We start from the raw sequence: 19,079 nt of genomic DNA on the forward strand, positions 1-19,079 counted from the left end.
GGATTCATCTGTTTCTCCTTTCAGTTCTATCAGACTTCACTTCATGCAGTTTGGCACTCTGTTGTTAGGTACATACGTGTTAAGAATTGTTGTGTCTTCTTAGAGCTCTGATCGTTATTTAATGCCTCTCAATCCCTGATAACTTTCCTTACTTTGACGTCTGCTCTATCTGAAATTAATATAGCTACTTTTGCTTTCTTTTGATTAGTGTTTTCATGGTATAGTTTTGTACCCATTTACTTTTAATTTATCTGTGCTTTATATTTAAAGTGGGTTTCTTGTAGACAGTGTATAGTTGGGTCATGTTTTCTGATCTATTACAATCTCTTTTAATTGGTGCATTGGACCACTGACATTCAAAGTTGATGTAATTGAATTAACATCTACTATATGTGTTACTGTATTTTATTTGTTGCCCTTGTTTGTTATTCCTGTTTTGGCCTTCTACTCTTTTTCTCCCTTTTGTGGTTTGAATTTAGCATTTTATATTGTTGTATTTTCTGTCCTTCTTTAGAATATCAGTTCTACTTCTTCTTTTCTTTTTTTCACCCAAGAGTTTACAATATACATTTACAACTAGTTCAAGTTCACTCTCAGCCCCCACCAGTATGGCAGTTATTTTCCAGGGTATACATGGTGGTAGAGAAATAACATGGTGTGCTGACAACAGTGTGTAAATCTGAGTAATTCTGAATTTTAATCTTAGCTACCCCACTTCCTAGCTCTACAATGTTGGGCAAATGTATGCATTTAATGTCCCATTACTTTAAATGGGAACATTAATTCCCACTTCATATGTTTGTTATTAGAATAAAAATAATAAATAGAGCAAAACACCTAGCATATTACCTGCCACATAGATGGTGCCCAAGACAAAGTAACTATAAAAGTTCTATAAAAGTTGCATCTGGGCTTCCCTGGTGGCGCAGTGGTTGAGAGTCCGCCTGCCAATGCAGGGGACGCGGGTTCGTGCCCCGGTCCGGGAAGATCCCACATGCCGCGGAGCGGCTGGGCCCGTGAGCCATGGCCGCTGGGCCTGCGCGTCCGGAGCCTGTGCTCCGCGGCGGGAGAAGCCACAGCATTGAGAGGCCCGCGTAACGCAAAAAAAAAAAAAAAAAAAAAAAAAAAGTTGCATCTGTCTTGTGTTTTAGAAACATCACTAAGGAGACTAGAATGAGTAGATTATTCCCAATACAAATCACACTTTTGGAGAAATGACAAAGAAGTACAGTAAAAATGAAATGAATTAAGAATTGAAATGCCTGTTTCTTCTAATGAGCTGGATCACTTTTTCACAGTGTTGATTGACACTTGTGGTGTCACCTGAGACAAGCTTGCAACCAGTTCAGTGAGGAATCCCTTATGCAGCAGGAAGGAATCTGATACACTGCCCAACCAGGCTCATCTCTTCCTAATTTACATTTTATATTTTGATTCATGCAACTTTTATAGACAGCCTTTCCAAATAGATATACATTAATAAAGATCTATCAGCATTTAAGTGTGAATAGCAACAAATATAATACAGTAAACATCCTACCTTCAACACTTTCTTACATTGCTCAGAACCAGCATTTTTTCTTTTTGTTTTCTTTTATTTTTTATCGAAGTATAGTTGCTGTCCAATATTATATGTTACAAGTGTACGGTATAGTGATTCACAATTTTTAAAAGTTATACTTCATTTATAGTTCTGGAATATTGGATACATTCCCCATGTTGTACAATATACCCTTGTAGCTTATTTTATACCTAACATCATAGTTTGTACCTCTTAATCCCCTAGCCCTTGATTTCTCCTCCCCCCTTTCCTCTCCCCACTGGTAAATACTACTTTGTTCTCTGTATCTGTGAGTCTGAGAAACAGCACTTTCTCATCACTGACAGGGCACCCACTCTTTCTCTCTTTATAAATGCAGTACAAGTGTTGAGTTTCCCAATGTCAAATGATTTACAGAACTGGCGACGAGAGATGCAGGTGTCTGGAGAGCTCCCCTGCAATGCCTGGGAGAAGCTGACCTTTTCTGAAGCTGGTTAATAATCCACCCAGCTTACCTCCCAGTGGTTACTGTGGGCAGGTGTACACCAGACATTTTATGAGCTACTAAGTAAATATTCTCGATTCAGTAAAGAAAAGCTCTGATAAAAAGAAAACATTAATCTTCCACAATTTACCTAATCATTTAAATAAGCTTGCAAACTAATAATACAGCAAGATTTATTGCAAGATTAATGCAGCAAGAAAAAAGGAGTAACTTTTTTCTTGTACTTTTCAGTATGTATTGATTATAGAGGAATATCAAAATATCAGTCTTATCAGTTATTGTGTCATTCTATGTAGTTAATGAAATAGGGGATTATTTAAATACAGAATACTGTAGCTCAGACTAAATTATAAATGAAACAAGCATAAACCCTTGACTACTGTGTTAGTGAAAATTCAGAAGTCCTCCAGAGGCAGTTCTCTCTTGCCTGCGGATCTGGTCCTCTGGGCCACCCAGGATGTAGCCTTAAACCCAGGGGAAAGCAGGAGATGGTTTTGAATCTGGAACAGCTGTCATAGAACACAAGTGTTTTAGGGGAGGAAGCCAGAAAGCTTGAGGCAGCAGGCCAGAAACAAAGATGTGTTTGGGGTGATGGTGTTGGGATATACCCACACACGGTCTTCAGAGGGATCTCGTACTGTAGAGTGAAAAATCCCCCAGAAACTCCTTGCATTACAGAAGGGAATCAGAGATCATCAGGGTGAAGTACGATATTTTACCCTCTTTGTTTCATTAATGCAGCAAATATTTTTGCTTAGGCCATGTATTTTGGAGGCCATGTATTTTAAATATATATTATTTGTTAAATCTTACAATCTCGTGGCAAGTAGCTGCCTTTGTATCCGCTCCCTAGAGGACAAAACAGCACAGAGGGGATGAGTAAATCATCCGAAGTCACAGAGATCATGTTAAAAAAAGGATAATAAATGCTGGGTGTCTGACCCATCAGTCTGTTCTCTGCGAGTCCACCCAGTTTTGCACCAGAGATACTGAACATCATCTACTCTAGAGCACCCACAGGAGCTTATCATCTTTTCAGGGTGATTTGAAAAGCAAGGGATTGTTTGCATGTCAGAAAAGATTTTTTTAAAAGCAAAAAATTACTATTTTATTTTTTTCAGTTTAACATTTCAACTAGTTACCTTAAGTAGTGTACAAAACCTCTCTGGGGAGTGTTATCACACAAGGTTGAACATATTCATGATTGCTCATGTGACTCCTGAGTTAGTTTAATTGCCAAAGGGATGAAACCCAACTAGCTTTAGCTATTATTTAATTTCATACTAGGCTCTTCCTTGATAGAACTGAAAACTTTAAAATATTGACTATCCTAGTTTAGTTGGTAGAGTTCTAGGACAAAAAGATTCCCAGGGCATCCATGGAGCTCACCAGTGAGAGCCCCCCACCTCCTCCACCTCAATCCAGAGCATAAATTCCAAGTATTTCACCTTTCCGCTGCTAGCTGGCATTTGGGCCCCGGGAGGTCTACACCCCATGGGGCTGATGGCTTCATTGATAGTTTACCAAGTTTACCTTCTCTTACCTCTTTCCCACCAGCAGGAACACCATGGCCAATGCTTAATCTCTGAATGTATGATAAGCCCGGTTGCCCCTCTCTTTTCTGTCTCCACCCCCAACCCTCCTGTCCCTGAGAGGTGTATTTGGCCCTTTCCCAAGATCTCAGAAGTGCTTCTCCATGTCTGTCATCCTGCACTGTGCAAATATTCAGACCCATGCAGGACAACTCAGTCCACCACAGAACTTTATTTGGTGTGCAGTGATGGGCCCTAAGCGCCCCCCAGATGAGAATCAGACTCAGGCATCTAAATCAGAGGCACTCTTAGAACAGGCAACCAAGCGTCAGTGTCTTTGAATACCCAATAAGGGTCTAATCAGTGCCCTAAATTATCAAAATAACTTGCAAAAAATCAGTACACATATAAATACTGTACTGGAGAGTTCTAAATTATAGCTGGATAATTCTGTAGGAGTAATTCTTTGTATTCTAAAATTATGAAGGTATTTTAAAACATTTAGAAGGATTTTAAAAATTAAACTGTAATCCCATGATCCAGCAATGCCATTGACACTTTTTTTTAAAGAAAGGATGCACACAGAGTTTAAAAACTTGAGTAGTGCCTAAAGATGTAAAAATGGAAGTGGAATCCCCCTCTTGCATCCCTCTTCCTCGATTTTCTTTCCCTGAACATAACCAGCATCAACAATTTCTCATCAGTCCTTCTTGGAAAATTCTTTAAGTGTAGATGCACACTTTTTAAAATGAACACATTTGGAATCCCACTATATACTTTATTATACACTTTTTTAAAATAACAACTTCTGGGACCCCTACAGTATAAGCCTTAAACTTACAGGTTTTTAATTTATTCTGATTTTGTTCCAATCCTCATACTTTGCTTCCCAGGTGACCTTGAAAATGTTGTTTTATCAGCCTGATTCTCTATTTCCTCATCCATAAAAGGAGGGGCATAACGATACCTACCTCACAGAATTGCTGTGAGTGATAAATAAGGTGTAATATAGAAAATGTTGGCCATAGTCTTGGGAGCTCACACACACACACACACACACACACACACACACACACACAATGTTTACTTAAGATTATTATCAGGACATAATTAGCTGGCCTTTTTAAATCATTATGTTCTTGCCAAATATGTAAATGTACTTTTAAAGATTACCTTGAATTAGTTGGTAAACATTTAAATTATTTCTTGTTTTGATTATTTTTTCATTTTGTTTGTATTTTTTATGCTATTACAAGCAAGGATTCAATTATACATTCACAAATACTTATCAATATTGGGGAAGTGCCTACAAGAAGTATTTGGCAAGAATTCCAAAAGGTTAAAGCAGAAACTAACACACCATTGTAAAGCAATTATACTCCAATAAAGATGTTTAAAAAAAAAAGAATTCCAAAAGGGTAAAATCCTAGAATTGAATTATACATTTTCAATGCTGATAGATGTGGCAGGTCTGGCCCCAGTCTACCCTTTCCCAGTGTCATTGCCTGTTTGTTCCCATTTCTCCTAACAGTTATCAAGTTTGAAAAATACTTGCCACTCTAAAAGGCAAGTCTCTCAATTTTCTCTCCTTTAAGATATTTTTGTCATTGTTTGTGCTTTCATTGTCTGTTATGCTGTACAGACATTTTTTGTGTTTTTATAATCAGTTCTTTCCTATTTCCCAAATACTTTGCTTAGAAAGACCTCCCTGATTGACTAAGAAATTCCTTGTGCTTTCTTCTGGATTAATTTTGTCAAGTTACACTTTTATAGAAAGTGTCACATTTTATTGAAGTCTGAATAGAATTTTGCTACTTACTATATTAGGATTATAATTTTACGTCTTTATTTGGGAACTCCCCTCACCACCTCCACCCATATTAATATCTAGGGTTGTGTGCTTTCTCCTCCAATTTTTGCTTTAAAGGACCTGACCTTAGTATGTTGTGCACTCTCTTTGCTCCTGGAGTCGAGTCAGGACACCTCCACACCAGTGTCTCTGCAAGGGTGTGGGTGGGGAAAGGGCTCAAGAGGGGGGCTGTCCCATCCCTAATTCTCAGCCCCCTGTGCGACCCCTTTCAACGTGTGCTCTCAGTGGCGGGAACAGCACGTTTGTGAGCAGATAACAAAACAGTGATGCACATTTCTTTCTCCCTCTCTATTTTGCAGTCAGGCATGATAAGAACCCAGGAAGCGGACTACTTCTTGAAGCCCCTCCCTGCACACCTGGCAGGGGCCCCCAAGGACTCTGCGGGGGCTGGGCCTCCCTCCCACATCCTGTACAAAAGATCCACCGAGCCTCGGGATCCAGGGTCTCACCAGGTCGCGATGATGAAGAGAAATTGGCGGCTGGAAAACCGCCACCTCTTCCACCACGAAGATCAACCCCCGCGCGGCGGCTCCAGTCTCAGGCAACCACAGAAGCTGCATTTCTGCGGAAGACGCAAGAAATGTATGTAAGGGCGATTCTTTTTAGTATTTAACGATTTGGACAATTCTGTAAGCCAACGGAGTATGTTTAATTTTCTTCAAAGTAGTCTGCCCTAGAGGTGAAATTTGTTGACTACCTTTGCTAAACTTAAGTGATGATTCCAAAGCAAACCCATCAACTGTATGTTCAGTTTAAAACATCTCTCCCTGGTAGGTGGATAGATAATGGTAGATGTTTTTCTTTTGTTTGTTTGTTTGTTGTTGTTGTTTTGTTTGTTTGTTTGCTTTTAAAGAGCTGTTCCCTGGGCAGATTAAATGACAAGGTGCTCAGAAATGCAGACTCCACCAGATGTCTTCAAAAGAACCCTGGCATGTCTGCCTGGTAATTCTGTACTTTTGAGGTCTAGATTTACTAAAGCTCACATGCTTTTCCTGCAGAGGTGATTTGTCCCTATGCAGGTTTTTATACTTCACTCACCACGTCAGAAGACAGAGTATGCATGACAAAATTTATCTGCAATTTATCACCAAGGCTCTATCGAAGTTCTTTTTGTTTGTGTCATGAACATTTAAGAATAGATGTGATATTTACATTTTATGAAGGAACGTCTCACAAACTCAGGAACAGGAGTTCAGTGTTTTCTGGACTTTTCCTCACTTCCTTCGGCTTTCCCCTCAAGCATTGCTTTATTTAGCAAACCTTCCCCAAGGAGCCTCTGGAAAGCCCATCCTTCTCTGCGGCTTGGTTTCTTTGGCTGCTAGACCCAGCACCCTCAAATAGAGGTGGGCATGTGCAGGGTCTCCGTAAATACTGTGGAGAAGAGAGGATGACCCAGAATCACTTGGCATCTTTGATAAAAGAACAAGTACCATTGACTGTCTGCACCTGTGCGTCATCTGAACTCATATCGTCCTGTAACTAAGTCTCAGGCTACATTCAAATGGACTTGAAAAACTCAAGCCAAATTACTAAGAGTGAGCTCAGCCTTAGGGGAGGCAGCGGGAAGGACAATGTTGAGCACAAGTAGAGGGAACGGGAGGCTGCGGAGGTCAGGGAAGCCAGACTGAGCGCGCATCGGAACAGGGCACACTGACCAGCAGCAGCTTCCTGAGTCTGCGCAGACAGGGAGAAGCTGGCGGAGGCGGCTGGGGGCGGGGCCAGGCAGAGGCGGGGCGGGGCAGAGCGGGACCGAGGAGAGGGACTCAGGCACAGACAAAGTCAGAGCCAGGATGGTGCTCACAGGGCTCCTGGTGAGGGTGTAGTCAGAGTAGGACAGATTCCGTGTGTTGGGGACAGAAAGATGACCAAGCACCTGGATCCAAGCAGGAAAGCTGGTCAGGGCTGTCTTCACCTCTTGGACAGGCCACACCAGGGCCTGAAGCACATGTTGCTCTGATCAATCCAGCAGTGCTGACCATTCTGGAGTGAATATGACCCTTTCATTCTTATCTGGAGGTGATCAGAGTCATTCAGGCCAGTAGCTCTAAGGCACAGTTGTGCATACAGGGCGGTACGATTACGCTGTTTGGTGGGGCTGTGTGTGCACGTGTGTGTGTGCATGTGTGCACATTTGTAGGTGTATTTGCTTCCACAGCCGTTTCAGAATCTCAGTAGATGGGGTTGGGTGGTGAGAGGCAGTTATTTGAAAAAGATACTAAACTGTACAATAAGGTTTGTGTTTGGAAAATGGAAAGAAGTAGCCACTGTTTTCATAATAAAACTAGGAAAAAAAAGCGCCACAAAACGCCACTTGCTGGTGGGCGACATCAGTGGTTGATCTGGTGCTGTTTGACTTGCCACCGTTTCTGTCCCCTCCTGTTGGGTACGTGGCAGTTCCTGAGGGACTGGGGGCACCTATCTAGCAGAACTGACACACAGCACCTCCAGGATCAGCATTTAATTCTCAGGACTCAGTTACTTGTGCAGGACAGTTCCATGTTGTCCATGAGGCTTGGGGCTTCCCTGGAGGAATCCTGGTCTTCTGTCTCAGTGGGGTTCACACTACAAAGATTTTTCTGTAGAGTTCAGAAAATGAGAGATTGTTCTGTGTGCTTAGGCATCTCTCTGTGGAAACGGGCAGACAAAAGCAGATTGCTTTGCTTAAAATCAAAAGTGATTCTGAACCTCAGACTTATGAGTTAGCTTGCTACTTCTAGCTGCAGGCTTCACGGGTGGGTTTTGAGCTGGGGTACACGTGTTTGGGAAAATGCTGCAGGACCATATTGAGGGGGGAGTGACTTGTTTTGAGGGACTTGTCAGAGCCCTGGCTAGTAAGATCACCGCCCCCCGGTGCTTCTGCCTCTGTTCCAATACTGGGGGCCTGGGAGGCTGCTATGCTCCTATACTGTGTCCATTTGCACCCTGTACCTATGGGAATTAAGACTAAGGGTTCTGGGACCACACTGCCAGATCTGAAATCCATTTCCAACACTTTCTAGGGAGGGATTGTGAGAAAGTTACATTCATTCCCCATGCCTTCGTGGCCTCACTCCTACCCATGGCTGGTGTAGAGAATGAATGGGTTATATATAGACATCTCTTAGGGTGGGGATCACATCTGTGTAAATTGCATCAATGTAAATGGTGCATGATGACTGCTTATTAACCTTTAGCCAGTGTAACAGGTATCCTCTGAGAGGTTCGTTTAGGTTTGGAAGTATTTTAGCAGAGAGATAAAATGCAACGGACATGGGAATCAGTCAAACAAAACAGCATCTTCTAGCAGTGTGTTCCATGAATAGAGCTGGCATAGCCTTTGAATTAGTGCCACCTAAATATGGGGATATTTTGAAGCCTACTTTCATCTGAAACCATTCTAACCACATTTTCTCAGGCATCCACTAAACCTAGTGATTTTTAACATAATGTTAATTTACTGATTATTAATGCCAAAACTTTTTTTTTTTTTTTGTGATACGCGGGCCTCTCACTGCTGTGGCCTCTCCCGTTGCAGAGCACAGGTTCCAGATGCGCAGGCTCAGCGGCCATGGCTCACGGGCCCAGCCGCTCCACAGCATGTGGGATCCTCCGGGACCGGGGCACGAATCTGTGTCCCCTGCATCGGCAGGCGGACTCTCAATCACTGCACCACCAGGGAAGCCCCAAAACTATTTTTAAATGGCTTACTCCAAGAGGACCGAGTACATTTTGTCTTTTCATTAAATTAGATAAATATTTGCAATACTTTCTAGGAAATTCAGTTCTGCAGTGAAGTGGATCTGTTTTGAGCAGTTTATAACCCATTGGAAATACTACAGACAAACCAGTTGTGTGTCTGGACATGGGAATCAACTTTAAAAACTATTAGGTCATTAAAAGTCTTCAAATAAGAACACAGTATAAGACAGCACTCCTTTTTGTAATTTTAGTTTCATTGTTTTATCAATAACTCCTTTGCAGAGCCCTGTTGAACAGATCTTTATGTTCATAGTCTTTGAACATCATGCTTTTAGATAATAAGAGCTCAGAGCCAAAGTGATCTTCTTTTTGCTTTAAATCAGGACAAATTTTTACAAAAGTCAATATAACAAGGAATTCCATGACATGTAGACTATGCACACTTTACTTAAATGTAGTGTTCCACCTTAACACATGTTTTGCATCACAGTTTTAAGGGTTTTATGATTCGTTTTATGAACATTCATTTTTAAAATCCATTTTCTTTAGCACGAGTTCCACCACTGGTTTTGTGTGACAACTTTACATTCATTTCCTCTCTGAACGCCCCCCTGTAGACATGCCCAAGCCTCCCAAGGAAGATCTTTTCATCTTGCCTGATGAGTATAAGTCGTGCAGAAGGCACAAGCGGTCCCTTCTGAAGTCTCATAGGAACGAAGAACTGAATGTGGAGACATTGGTGGTGGTTGACAAAAAGATGATGCAAAACCACGGTCATGAAAACATCACCACCTATGTACTGACAATACTCAATATGGTAGGAATGCCCTTCTTGTTGAAGTCATGTGTGTAATTCCACCTAATGGTGTGTGTGTGTGTGTGTGTGTGTGTGTATGTTTTGCGTCCTACTTTTATTTGTGGATTTATGTCTTGTACACAAGAAATATTTTACCTGTGATAACTCCTTCACTTTTACTATGCGCCAATAAGAAGATCCTTTTTCAATCCTTCAGAGAATAAAATTCAGAGGATGAATAATTTGCCTTTCTCTGTAAGCCAGTAACATATTTCAAGTTTACTGATGTCTTCATTTATCAGAAATCTATAAGAGGATGTGGAGACATCTGAGTGCAGTAAATCTGCCCATCAGCACTATATGTGAGATTTTAGATGGCTGTATAGAAATACCCATCTTTTTAGGGATAGGAGTGTTCAAATATTGAATATGCATCTTTCTATTGACAAGAACAAGGAACAGTACTCCCTTTAGAAGGTTGCTGCAGAGAAGATGTGACTGTGGCAGCTTTAGTCATTAATGGAGAGTGGAGCAAGGTGTCTAAGCCCCATTCCACCCAAGTGAGACCTGCATAACAGAAGACAAAGTATGGGGTCATCAAAGTGTATTTTAACATAGTTGTGATGACAATGTTTGAAAATGTTTTATGTCCTACCTCTATAAACAGAGTATCCCTAAATGTATTTCCACTTCCCATGAAGTGGTGTGGTTGCTATTACTGTCCTCATTTTTGGTGGCCAGACCCTCGTGGTTTATGATCTCCCAGGGAACTGAGGGAGGAGGTGACACTGCAGGTCTGTGACAGCCCCCACTGCAGGTCTCTGATGTGTGCAAGCATTGCCTCTGTTCTGCAGAGCTTTTCCAGCATTTCTACACCTCAGTGCCAAATTAGTTCCCTGCTGCTTCCCATGTCTGGTGACTTGTCCTCGCTCATCACCCCATATGCCACTCGGATCACTCATTTTTACACATGTGACCATCATCCCTAATGATGGTCACATATCCTTCCCTGATCACCTTCTCTCCACATTGTTTTCCTTCTCTTTCTTGTATCCTCTTGGTCTTTCCCCAAGAATTTCTCTTATTCTTCTGGAATATTTTGCTAGGACAGCTTCAGGAGGGCTCTGCTGTGTATCATCACTATGAGTTAAAAAATAAATTAAAAGAAACAAAAAGAAACCTCCTTATGTCTAATGAGGACACTTACCAACTAGGAGGCCTGATAAGAGGTGTTTGATAAGAGGTGGAACCTGCCTCCACAGACTTCATTATTTTACTTCCAGGCACCAACAGTAAGGATCCAACAATTGGTATAATTGGCTGTTGGATATTCCCATACCTGTGTGTCTAGCAATGTAAGAAACTTAACCTTGCTATGTCACTGGAGAACACAGGATTGGCCTTCGGCTGTGGACTCCAGGCTAAGGGCTGGGGGGAAAGGGTGCCGTGTATAGGGACTGATGTGGATTACCTGTCCTTTTCAGGTGTCTGCTTTATTCAAAGATGGAACAATAGGAGGAAACATCAACATTGCCATTGTAGGTCTGATTCTTCTGGAAGAAGAACAGGTATTCTTTGAAACCAGTAGTTTTTTTTCCCGAGAAAAATAAATTCAAAATAATGCTTTGTTTTCCTAAATATAATTGTTCTATGGATTCTTTACTTCTCTTTCCCTTGGGGACAAAAATGCTTTAATATCTTGTGTCTAATGCAATGAGTTTCTTGTCAGTTCCTGTAATGCTTATTTGTTTTTTTGTGTGTGTGATTTTTGTGCAAGAGTAGTAAGAAATAGTCATCTGATTGGCTAATAAGAAAATGGAATAGAAGAGTTACTTTAAATACCCTGTTGGAAATACACTAGGAATGCAAGGTGCAAAACTTGTCCTCAGCCACTGTGAGCTTTGAGGATGGAGATGAAGTGAGCCCTTTGGTCTTTCGCTAGAAGACTAACAATGCGCTGTAGCCCGGAAGTTAAATTGTACTGTGTGGCAGTGCATTGTTGTACTCTATTGTCTCCCAACTGCTGAGACTGACCTTCACCACCTTTGGTCTCGGGATTTTATTTGTATAGAGATTCTAGGATGTCAGGCACATTCCTCTCATTGCACACAAACCTCCAGATTATGCTGGATCTTGGGAGCAGTGGGCATAAGACTGTCTGTTGCCTTCATTTCAGAACCCTGTGTGAACACACAGAGGTACCCCTCCACTCACCATAAGGACTCGTGTGAATATTCCGTGGCAGAAGTAAGGGGGACGTCTTAGCCATAAAGGGCTCTCACTTGTATTTTGCCCCAAGCTGGTCATTGATTGGACCTGGGGGCGTAAACCCTGGGTCCTAGTCAGGCACCCTGCGTCCAATTTCACCCGGGCTGACATCTTCACAGAGTCTCCTGTTAGCCACAGTTGTCTTGTTTATGAAACAAATGATTTTTAGATGAAATCTGAGATCATTTATGAGATTTAAGATGCCTTCAGATTTTCAGTTTCTGGGGTGCTGCCCTCTTTCCCTGCAAGATGGGGCATGCACGGGCAGACCTGCTTCTAGCCTGAAGAGTCAGCAGGATACAACTCCATTGTCTTTTGTGTGAGTGTGTCTGCAGAGGGGGTGCTGAACTAGCAGGGCTTCTCAGGTGACAGGTTAATTATTCTTTGTATTAAAACGTTTCACCTTGGAACTCATCCAAGCGGCAAAGAATAAGCAAGGTTATCATTTGATCGTACACCTGTGTTAACTTTAATTAATGCAGTTTTCCTGGAAATCACCCGCTGAAGAATGTAAGGCATGTCCCAGGGTTGATGTACAACATTTAGCTTGGGTGCATTTGACTCTCTGGAAAGACACAATCAACATTTAAGGAGAAAACATAGTCAGTGACCGAGAGACGCAATTTCAAAGCAACACTCTGGTCATGAAAGCTTTAAACAAGTTCTTGTCCTGAAATTGAGGTTTTTAACCTGGTTTTCTCTGACCATCCTTAGAAAAATATATCATACCTATAAATAAGCTTTAAAGAACTCATCTGCCTGCCAGTTTGGGGAGATGTCCTTGCCACCCACCCCCCCACCCCCCCACCCCCAGTTCTTCATTTACCAGGACTTCGGGTAGCCTTCACTCTGATCTTTCACTGCTGATCTATTAGAACTTGGTATATATGGATAAGGTGAAATGCCATCTGTATAGTTTCCTTCTAGTTCCAGCCTATTTGCTAGAGATAAAGCTTTGTCAGTTGAGCTGCCTCTTCTCATAAACATGGTGCCTCTGCAGGAAAGTGACTTAATTTAACACTGTAATAATAGCTCTTAGAAGAGTTACACATTTGAAATCTTACTTTGCCCAACTTGGTTATGAAATAAACACAACACCATCTGGGTGTGTTTTTGTGTATGTGCAAAGTCTCGTATAAACGATTCTGTTGCCTTATATAATTTTTCAGTGTTTTATAAAGACTTTGAATGTGAACATTTCATGCACAGAAGTCATCTTTCTTGGGTCATTGAAATGTGTTCAGAGTCAGCAAATACATCCCAACTGTTTTGGTACAGAACTAGAGAAATAAACATGAGTGTCTACACTGAGTCTGTACAGGTTTTATATATGACACCCTCCTTTGGATTTTAACACATAAAATGGGTAAATTAGTTTCTGCCATCCAGATCCACCTGTGTAACTGAATCCAAGTTAGTGCTAGTTTTCTGTGATGACAGAGCCAGTAACAACTGCATGACAACATGTTTTCTTCCTGTTATCTCGGGCTCCTGGTCTGTCTCCTGCATAGCCAGGGCTAGTGATAAGCCATCATGCGGACCACACCTTGAGCAGCTTCTGCCAGTGGCAGTCTGGATTGATGGGGAAAGATGGGACTCGCCATGACCATGCCATCTTACTAACCGGCCTGGACATATGTTCCTGGAAGAATGAACCCTGTGATACTCTGGGTAAGACCCTCTGCCAGGGTTTTGAGAAACACATGTGTGCTGTGTGCCTTCAGTGGCCTAGGATATGGAGTATTTTTGCCCTCATTCCGAATCTGTAAGCTGTAGCTGCTGCTGGGTGGAATTGTGAGGAATAAACTCCCTTCCCTGTATAAACTGTGGCCAAACAGAAGAGTATGCATTTATTCACCAAAATCAGTTCTTTCACAAGAAAAGGTCTCTCACAGATTCAAGAGCTTCTATCTCTTCTAATTTAAGAAATAATTTCTTCCATTTCTTCTTCCAGTGGTGAGAATAGGGTCAACAGATTCAAGGGTGTCTCATTCTATGAAAAAATAATAATACATTTATGAATATATGTAGAGATACTACAACAATATTGGATCCCTGATTTTTCCATTTCTCTATGACTATCCCAATCTTAGCCATTTTTCAACATGTTTATTAGGCTGGGTGTATCTTGGTGGTGTTTTATAATATGATACAAGTTTTTTATACTTTTCCAAATAGTGTAAAGCACAGTGTGCTACTGAGCAAGGCTCTCCTGACCTTTTTTCCTAATTCTCCATTTCTTCCCAAGATCTTAGGGAAGAAGGGTCTTTATTACAAAAACATTCAGATAAGACTTGGTTTAATAGAGGTTAGTCCTGACTACTTGTTCCCAGAAAGCCCTGAGTGCGAGGTGGACCCTGGGCTGCCTCTGAGGACTTAGAATTCAGGAGGTTCCCACCCTGCACATGATAAGCTCACTGGGCCTAAATTGTACAAATAACGCGGTTTACACGGAAGACTTGCTTTCGTTCTGGGGGCCTGGAATTTTGGCCCACTCCAGGCGGGGGTGCTATGTGACCAGCCCCCAAACAAAGGCGAGGGCTTTGTGTCTCTAATGAGCACCCTGGTGGGCAGTATTCCCCTTGTTGGAGGAATTAAGTCTGTTTGTGCGACTCCACGGCGGGAGGAAGCCCTGGAAGCTCGTGCCTGGTTTCCCCGGGCTTCTCCCCAGGTGCTTGTCCCTTCCGCTGATTTTACTCTGTATACTTCCATCCCTATTAAATTACACCCAGGAGCATGACAGATGCTGAGTCCTCTGCACCCTCCTCGAAGGTCCTCCACCGTGGAGTGGCCTTGGGGACCACCTGACACCCACTCTCTACAGCACTTTTTCTCAGGCTTTTGAGAACACAGTTGTTTATAGAAAAAGGCTGAAATTCTCCATCTGCAGGGAATGCCCTCTTCAACTATGCCGCCGTTGTAACCTGTAACTTGAACATTACATAGAACCATGGATTGGGAAGGGAAAACAGACCCCCTTCTCCCACATAATTCAGGGCCCTTTATATGATTGTCCAAGGGTTTCCTGTTTCATATTTCACCTGACAAAATGAGAACCAAATTTCTCTAAAGGACAGAGGTAAATACACACACACGACACACCCTCTTTCTTTATTTTACTACAATATTGCTCCTATATGTTCTTTTGATCTTTATGTCCTGTAGGATTTGCACCCATAAGTGGAATGTGTAGTAAATATCGCAGCTGTACGATTAATGAAGATACAGGTCTTGGACTGGCTTTCACCATCGCCCACGAGTCTGGACACAAGTAAGTGCATCTCCCTGGGAGGATGGAGCCTGGGGTCCTCTGCGGACTGGAAGGTTGTCTAGAGATTCTGGTGCAGTAGCTCAAGCCTGTGAGGGGAATTCACACATTTGCAGCGAGAACGCCAGTAGGAAATGCTCACGTAGGCGCTTCTGTTTTATTTGAGTGTCTCGTCGCACACATTCTAAAGCTGTGGCAACACACATGTTTGCACTTTCCTCACTCCCTTCTTCCCTTCCTGCTCACACATGTGCATACAATCACAGACTACAGACTCTTCTGTCTCTGCTCCTTTGTCCTGGGTTTTGAACTTGGTCCTGTGAGCTCATCTCATTCCATGGTTAACTCCTATGGGAGGACTCCACGTGACTGAAGATGGTAACAAGCCCGCCCATTAGTAACTTACTATTCTCAAGTTTGCATTCTTATATCACTTTCAAAATTTGTAGAGATGGGTTTTGACTGGTGTGCAGAGTTTGGGGCATACAGGGAGGACAAGAGATGCAGCCTGGTGGGAGCTGGTTTGCTTCCCACATCCCTACGTTCCCACCATTGTCAGTTGTGAAATGGGGCAGCATCAGGGGGAGTGGGGAACACGGGGCTTTGGCACAGATGGATAGACACCGATGCAGGACAAGCTGCTCTCAGCAATGGGTGGCATGTCATTAGGATATCTTTTTAAGTGAGAAGCTTACCTTTATTCCTGTAGAATGAAACACTTCTGTCCATTACTTATAGTAGCTATTATTCTTAAATGAGATTTCTTAGTCTAATAATCTATAGGCTGCCTCACTTCGAGGCGCCATCTATTAAAAAAAAAGTTTTGCTCAGTGGGGCGCACTTGCTGATTTCCTGCAATTGCCCTGATTTAAATGAGCATCAGCAGTGGTAACGCAAGTGTTTTCCTGCTGGACTGAAACTGTACTTGAAACTTCTAGAAAATTCACAGCCAGGAATTACAGCTTTTCTATTTTCACTTTCATCCTCATTTTATTTGCAAATTACAAAACTTGCAGAAGGCAATGTTTGTGATTTGGCCTTTGCAAAGTCGATTTCTCCATCCCCTGTTAGAAATTGTACTGAGGCCACTCATGTCATCCCGACCTGTTCAAAGCATCTGTGTGTGTGTGTGTGTGTGTGTGTGTGTGTGTGTGTTTGTACACATGTGTGCCTGCCCTTAATGGGCTCTCACAGAGGCCCTGCAGACTTTGGCTCTGTGTGAACTGATGACCTGAAAGTGAAGCTTATATCTCATTACTGATCCCTTCATCATTACAGGTAATGATTGACTTTTTCAGTGCCTAGAAAATTGCACCTACACTTTACAAAGCTTTCAGTTAAGTCATAATTGTAAATAGGCTGCTAGAGTTAAAACTTCAAAAAAACTCATTATTTTAACGACATGGGGCTCTTGCTGTCCTCTGAACCATACCTGAATTTAATTAAACAATCAAAGTAAGAAATATTTAAGTCATCAAGGGCTGAACAAATCAGCATTAGATAAGCATTTGAGATTCAGGCCCCTGGTGCATCCAAGACGAGGCTCTCAGTCTTCCAGTCAACAAGTATTCGTGTTTGCTTTCATTTTTTTCTTAGAAGTCAACTATTAATATTTCCTTTCATCACTAGGGCTGGGTGTAGATGGAAAAAGAATTTCTTCCAAACAAGAGAAAAGTGTTTTTACTTGCAAGTGAGAATATAGATGGGAGGAAGGAAAGGAACTCTAGATTTGGATGCAGGCAAGTCCCACTCCTGATAGAACTGACCTCCAGGAAATGATCAGCTCCTTCTCCAGCACCTGCTGCTTAGAGAATATTGTACAAGAGTCAGGAGGACTGAGAGCTCTGAGTGTTTGACGTCACCAGTGAAATAGCTTCTGATCGTATTGAGGAAATAGAAAATACATGTGGGAGGTGTGCACATAAAAAGCACGTGCTAATTGCCAAAATAAGTGATCATAATAGTACTAATAGTAATAATAACGCTAATACGTGCTCTTTGTGGAGTAGTTTCACATGTAACTCTAAGCCTGGAAACCCCTGGGGATGATCTCTTATCTTCCCTTCACTAGCTGGGCAAGTAGCCTGGGCTGAACATTCAGCACAGGAGGCGTGGAGGGGCTGCAAGGGTCAGAGGTGAGCTGAAGGGGGCGTATTTCTAACACATTCTTATCTGTGGCAACTGCATCAAATGAGAGGGGCCACAGCAGGGAAGATTCAGCAACCCAGCTCTGTGCATTTCAGGTGAATTGAAAACAAACACCTTTATTCAGTTTATTCATTTAAGAACTATTATTACTTGGAGAAGGAATCATAAGTTTAATGCATGGATCAAACAGCATGCCTTCCTCTTATCCTTGGCAAAGAGCTCTAAGCAGTCAATTTCTGAGCCCTGTACCTTAAGAATTAAAAAATAATTTTATATTTATAAGTCATAGAACATCCTGTTTCACAGATGAATCTTACTTCTTCAGTTTGGTTTACATTCAGAGGACATTATTAAGGTGGAGGAGTACTTCTCTGTGCATTTCAGCCACAGGTTTCCTAACCTTTAACTCAAAGAAAGATGCAGTTCATGCCCAGCTAGTTTCTTCTACGAGGTTCAGTTCTTTTTATCCTAAGACATTTTGTGGTTTCTACTGGAGAATCTGACCTAAAAATAGGAATTGCTAAGAACCAGTGTTTGGATCTGTGTTGGGAAGGGGAAAAGAGGGTCTGGAGCTGAAAGTGAGGTTGTGTGCTTTCCCTTAGTGTGTGGGACTGAGCCAGGACTGGTGCAGGGCCAGTTTCCTGCTTGTATTAAATCATTTGTCACAGGATGTGTGGTTTCCTAGATGCAGGTGTTGAAGAATTTGCACAGACACACTGAGGGTTCAACTACACATTTTGAAGAGTATGCCATCTGGGCATGGATCCACTTGAAAAATTCTCACTTGCCAAAGGAAGTCATGCCATTAGATGGGTAGGGCCCTGGGACTTGTATTCTAGATACCCTGTGGTTCTCTGGCAGCCTGACAGTGACCAGGCTGCATCTCCTGATCTCCTCTTACGTGGGTTTCCATATGCAAAACCCGTAGAGCCTGTGAGAACTCAGCAGGCACGTGCAAGTGCAGTTTAAGTTGCATTGTTTGAGCTGAACATTCCTTGTATATAAAGTCAGCTTAAATACTTAATTTGCATGATCATTTCAGACCATCAAGACAATATTAAACATACTGTGCTCAGGAGTATTCATGATCCATCGTTCTGTCCCCTGTCTTTTCCATTACTTACTGACCCATTCACCAGGCACAATTTGCATTCTGCCAGCAAAGCACTGTGTAGCGTTCTATAAAATGACTAGTGATCCATGCCCTTCAAAGCCTAAAGAAAGATAATGTAGGCATGGCATGCAAGGGGTCAAGCAGTGAGGGCTGTAGGCATTTCAAGAGATGCAAGGAAAATCAGGGAAATCTTCTGGAAAGAAACAGAGTTGGTGTGCTGATACCATTCAGTTCAACCATATTCGGCTGGTGATGTTAGACTCCCTTTCAAGCATGTGATGGTGATGTGTGCACCTCACTGATTTATGACTGTGCTCTGTCATCAACCTGAGCCCCTACAGCTGGGTCAGGGAGGTGCTG

The 19,079-nt window shown here is 42.2% G+C and overlaps 1 protein-coding gene across 1 annotated transcript in view; it reads left to right on the plus strand.

Moving 5' to 3' along the window:
- Positions 1-19,079, plus strand: part of ADAMTS16 (ADAM metallopeptidase with thrombospondin type 1 motif 16) — a 154,976-nt gene that overhangs the window by 33,326 nt on the left and 102,571 nt on the right. Inside the window, exons 4-8 of the mRNA XM_065874064.1 lie at positions 5,747-6,029; positions 9,743-9,942; positions 11,406-11,489; positions 13,701-13,860; positions 15,355-15,460. Of these exons, the coding sequence (XP_065730136.1) occupies positions 5,747-6,029; positions 9,743-9,942; positions 11,406-11,489; positions 13,701-13,860; positions 15,355-15,460 (833 nt within the window). The remainder of the gene's footprint in view (positions 1-5,746; positions 6,030-9,742; positions 9,943-11,405; positions 11,490-13,700; positions 13,861-15,354; positions 15,461-19,079) is intronic.

The sequence above is a fragment of the Phocoena phocoena genome, chromosome 3, assembly GCF_963924675.1.
Source record: "Phocoena phocoena chromosome 3, mPhoPho1.1, whole genome shotgun sequence".
NCBI classification, from domain to species: Eukaryota; Metazoa; Chordata; class Mammalia; order Artiodactyla; family Phocoenidae; genus Phocoena; species Phocoena phocoena.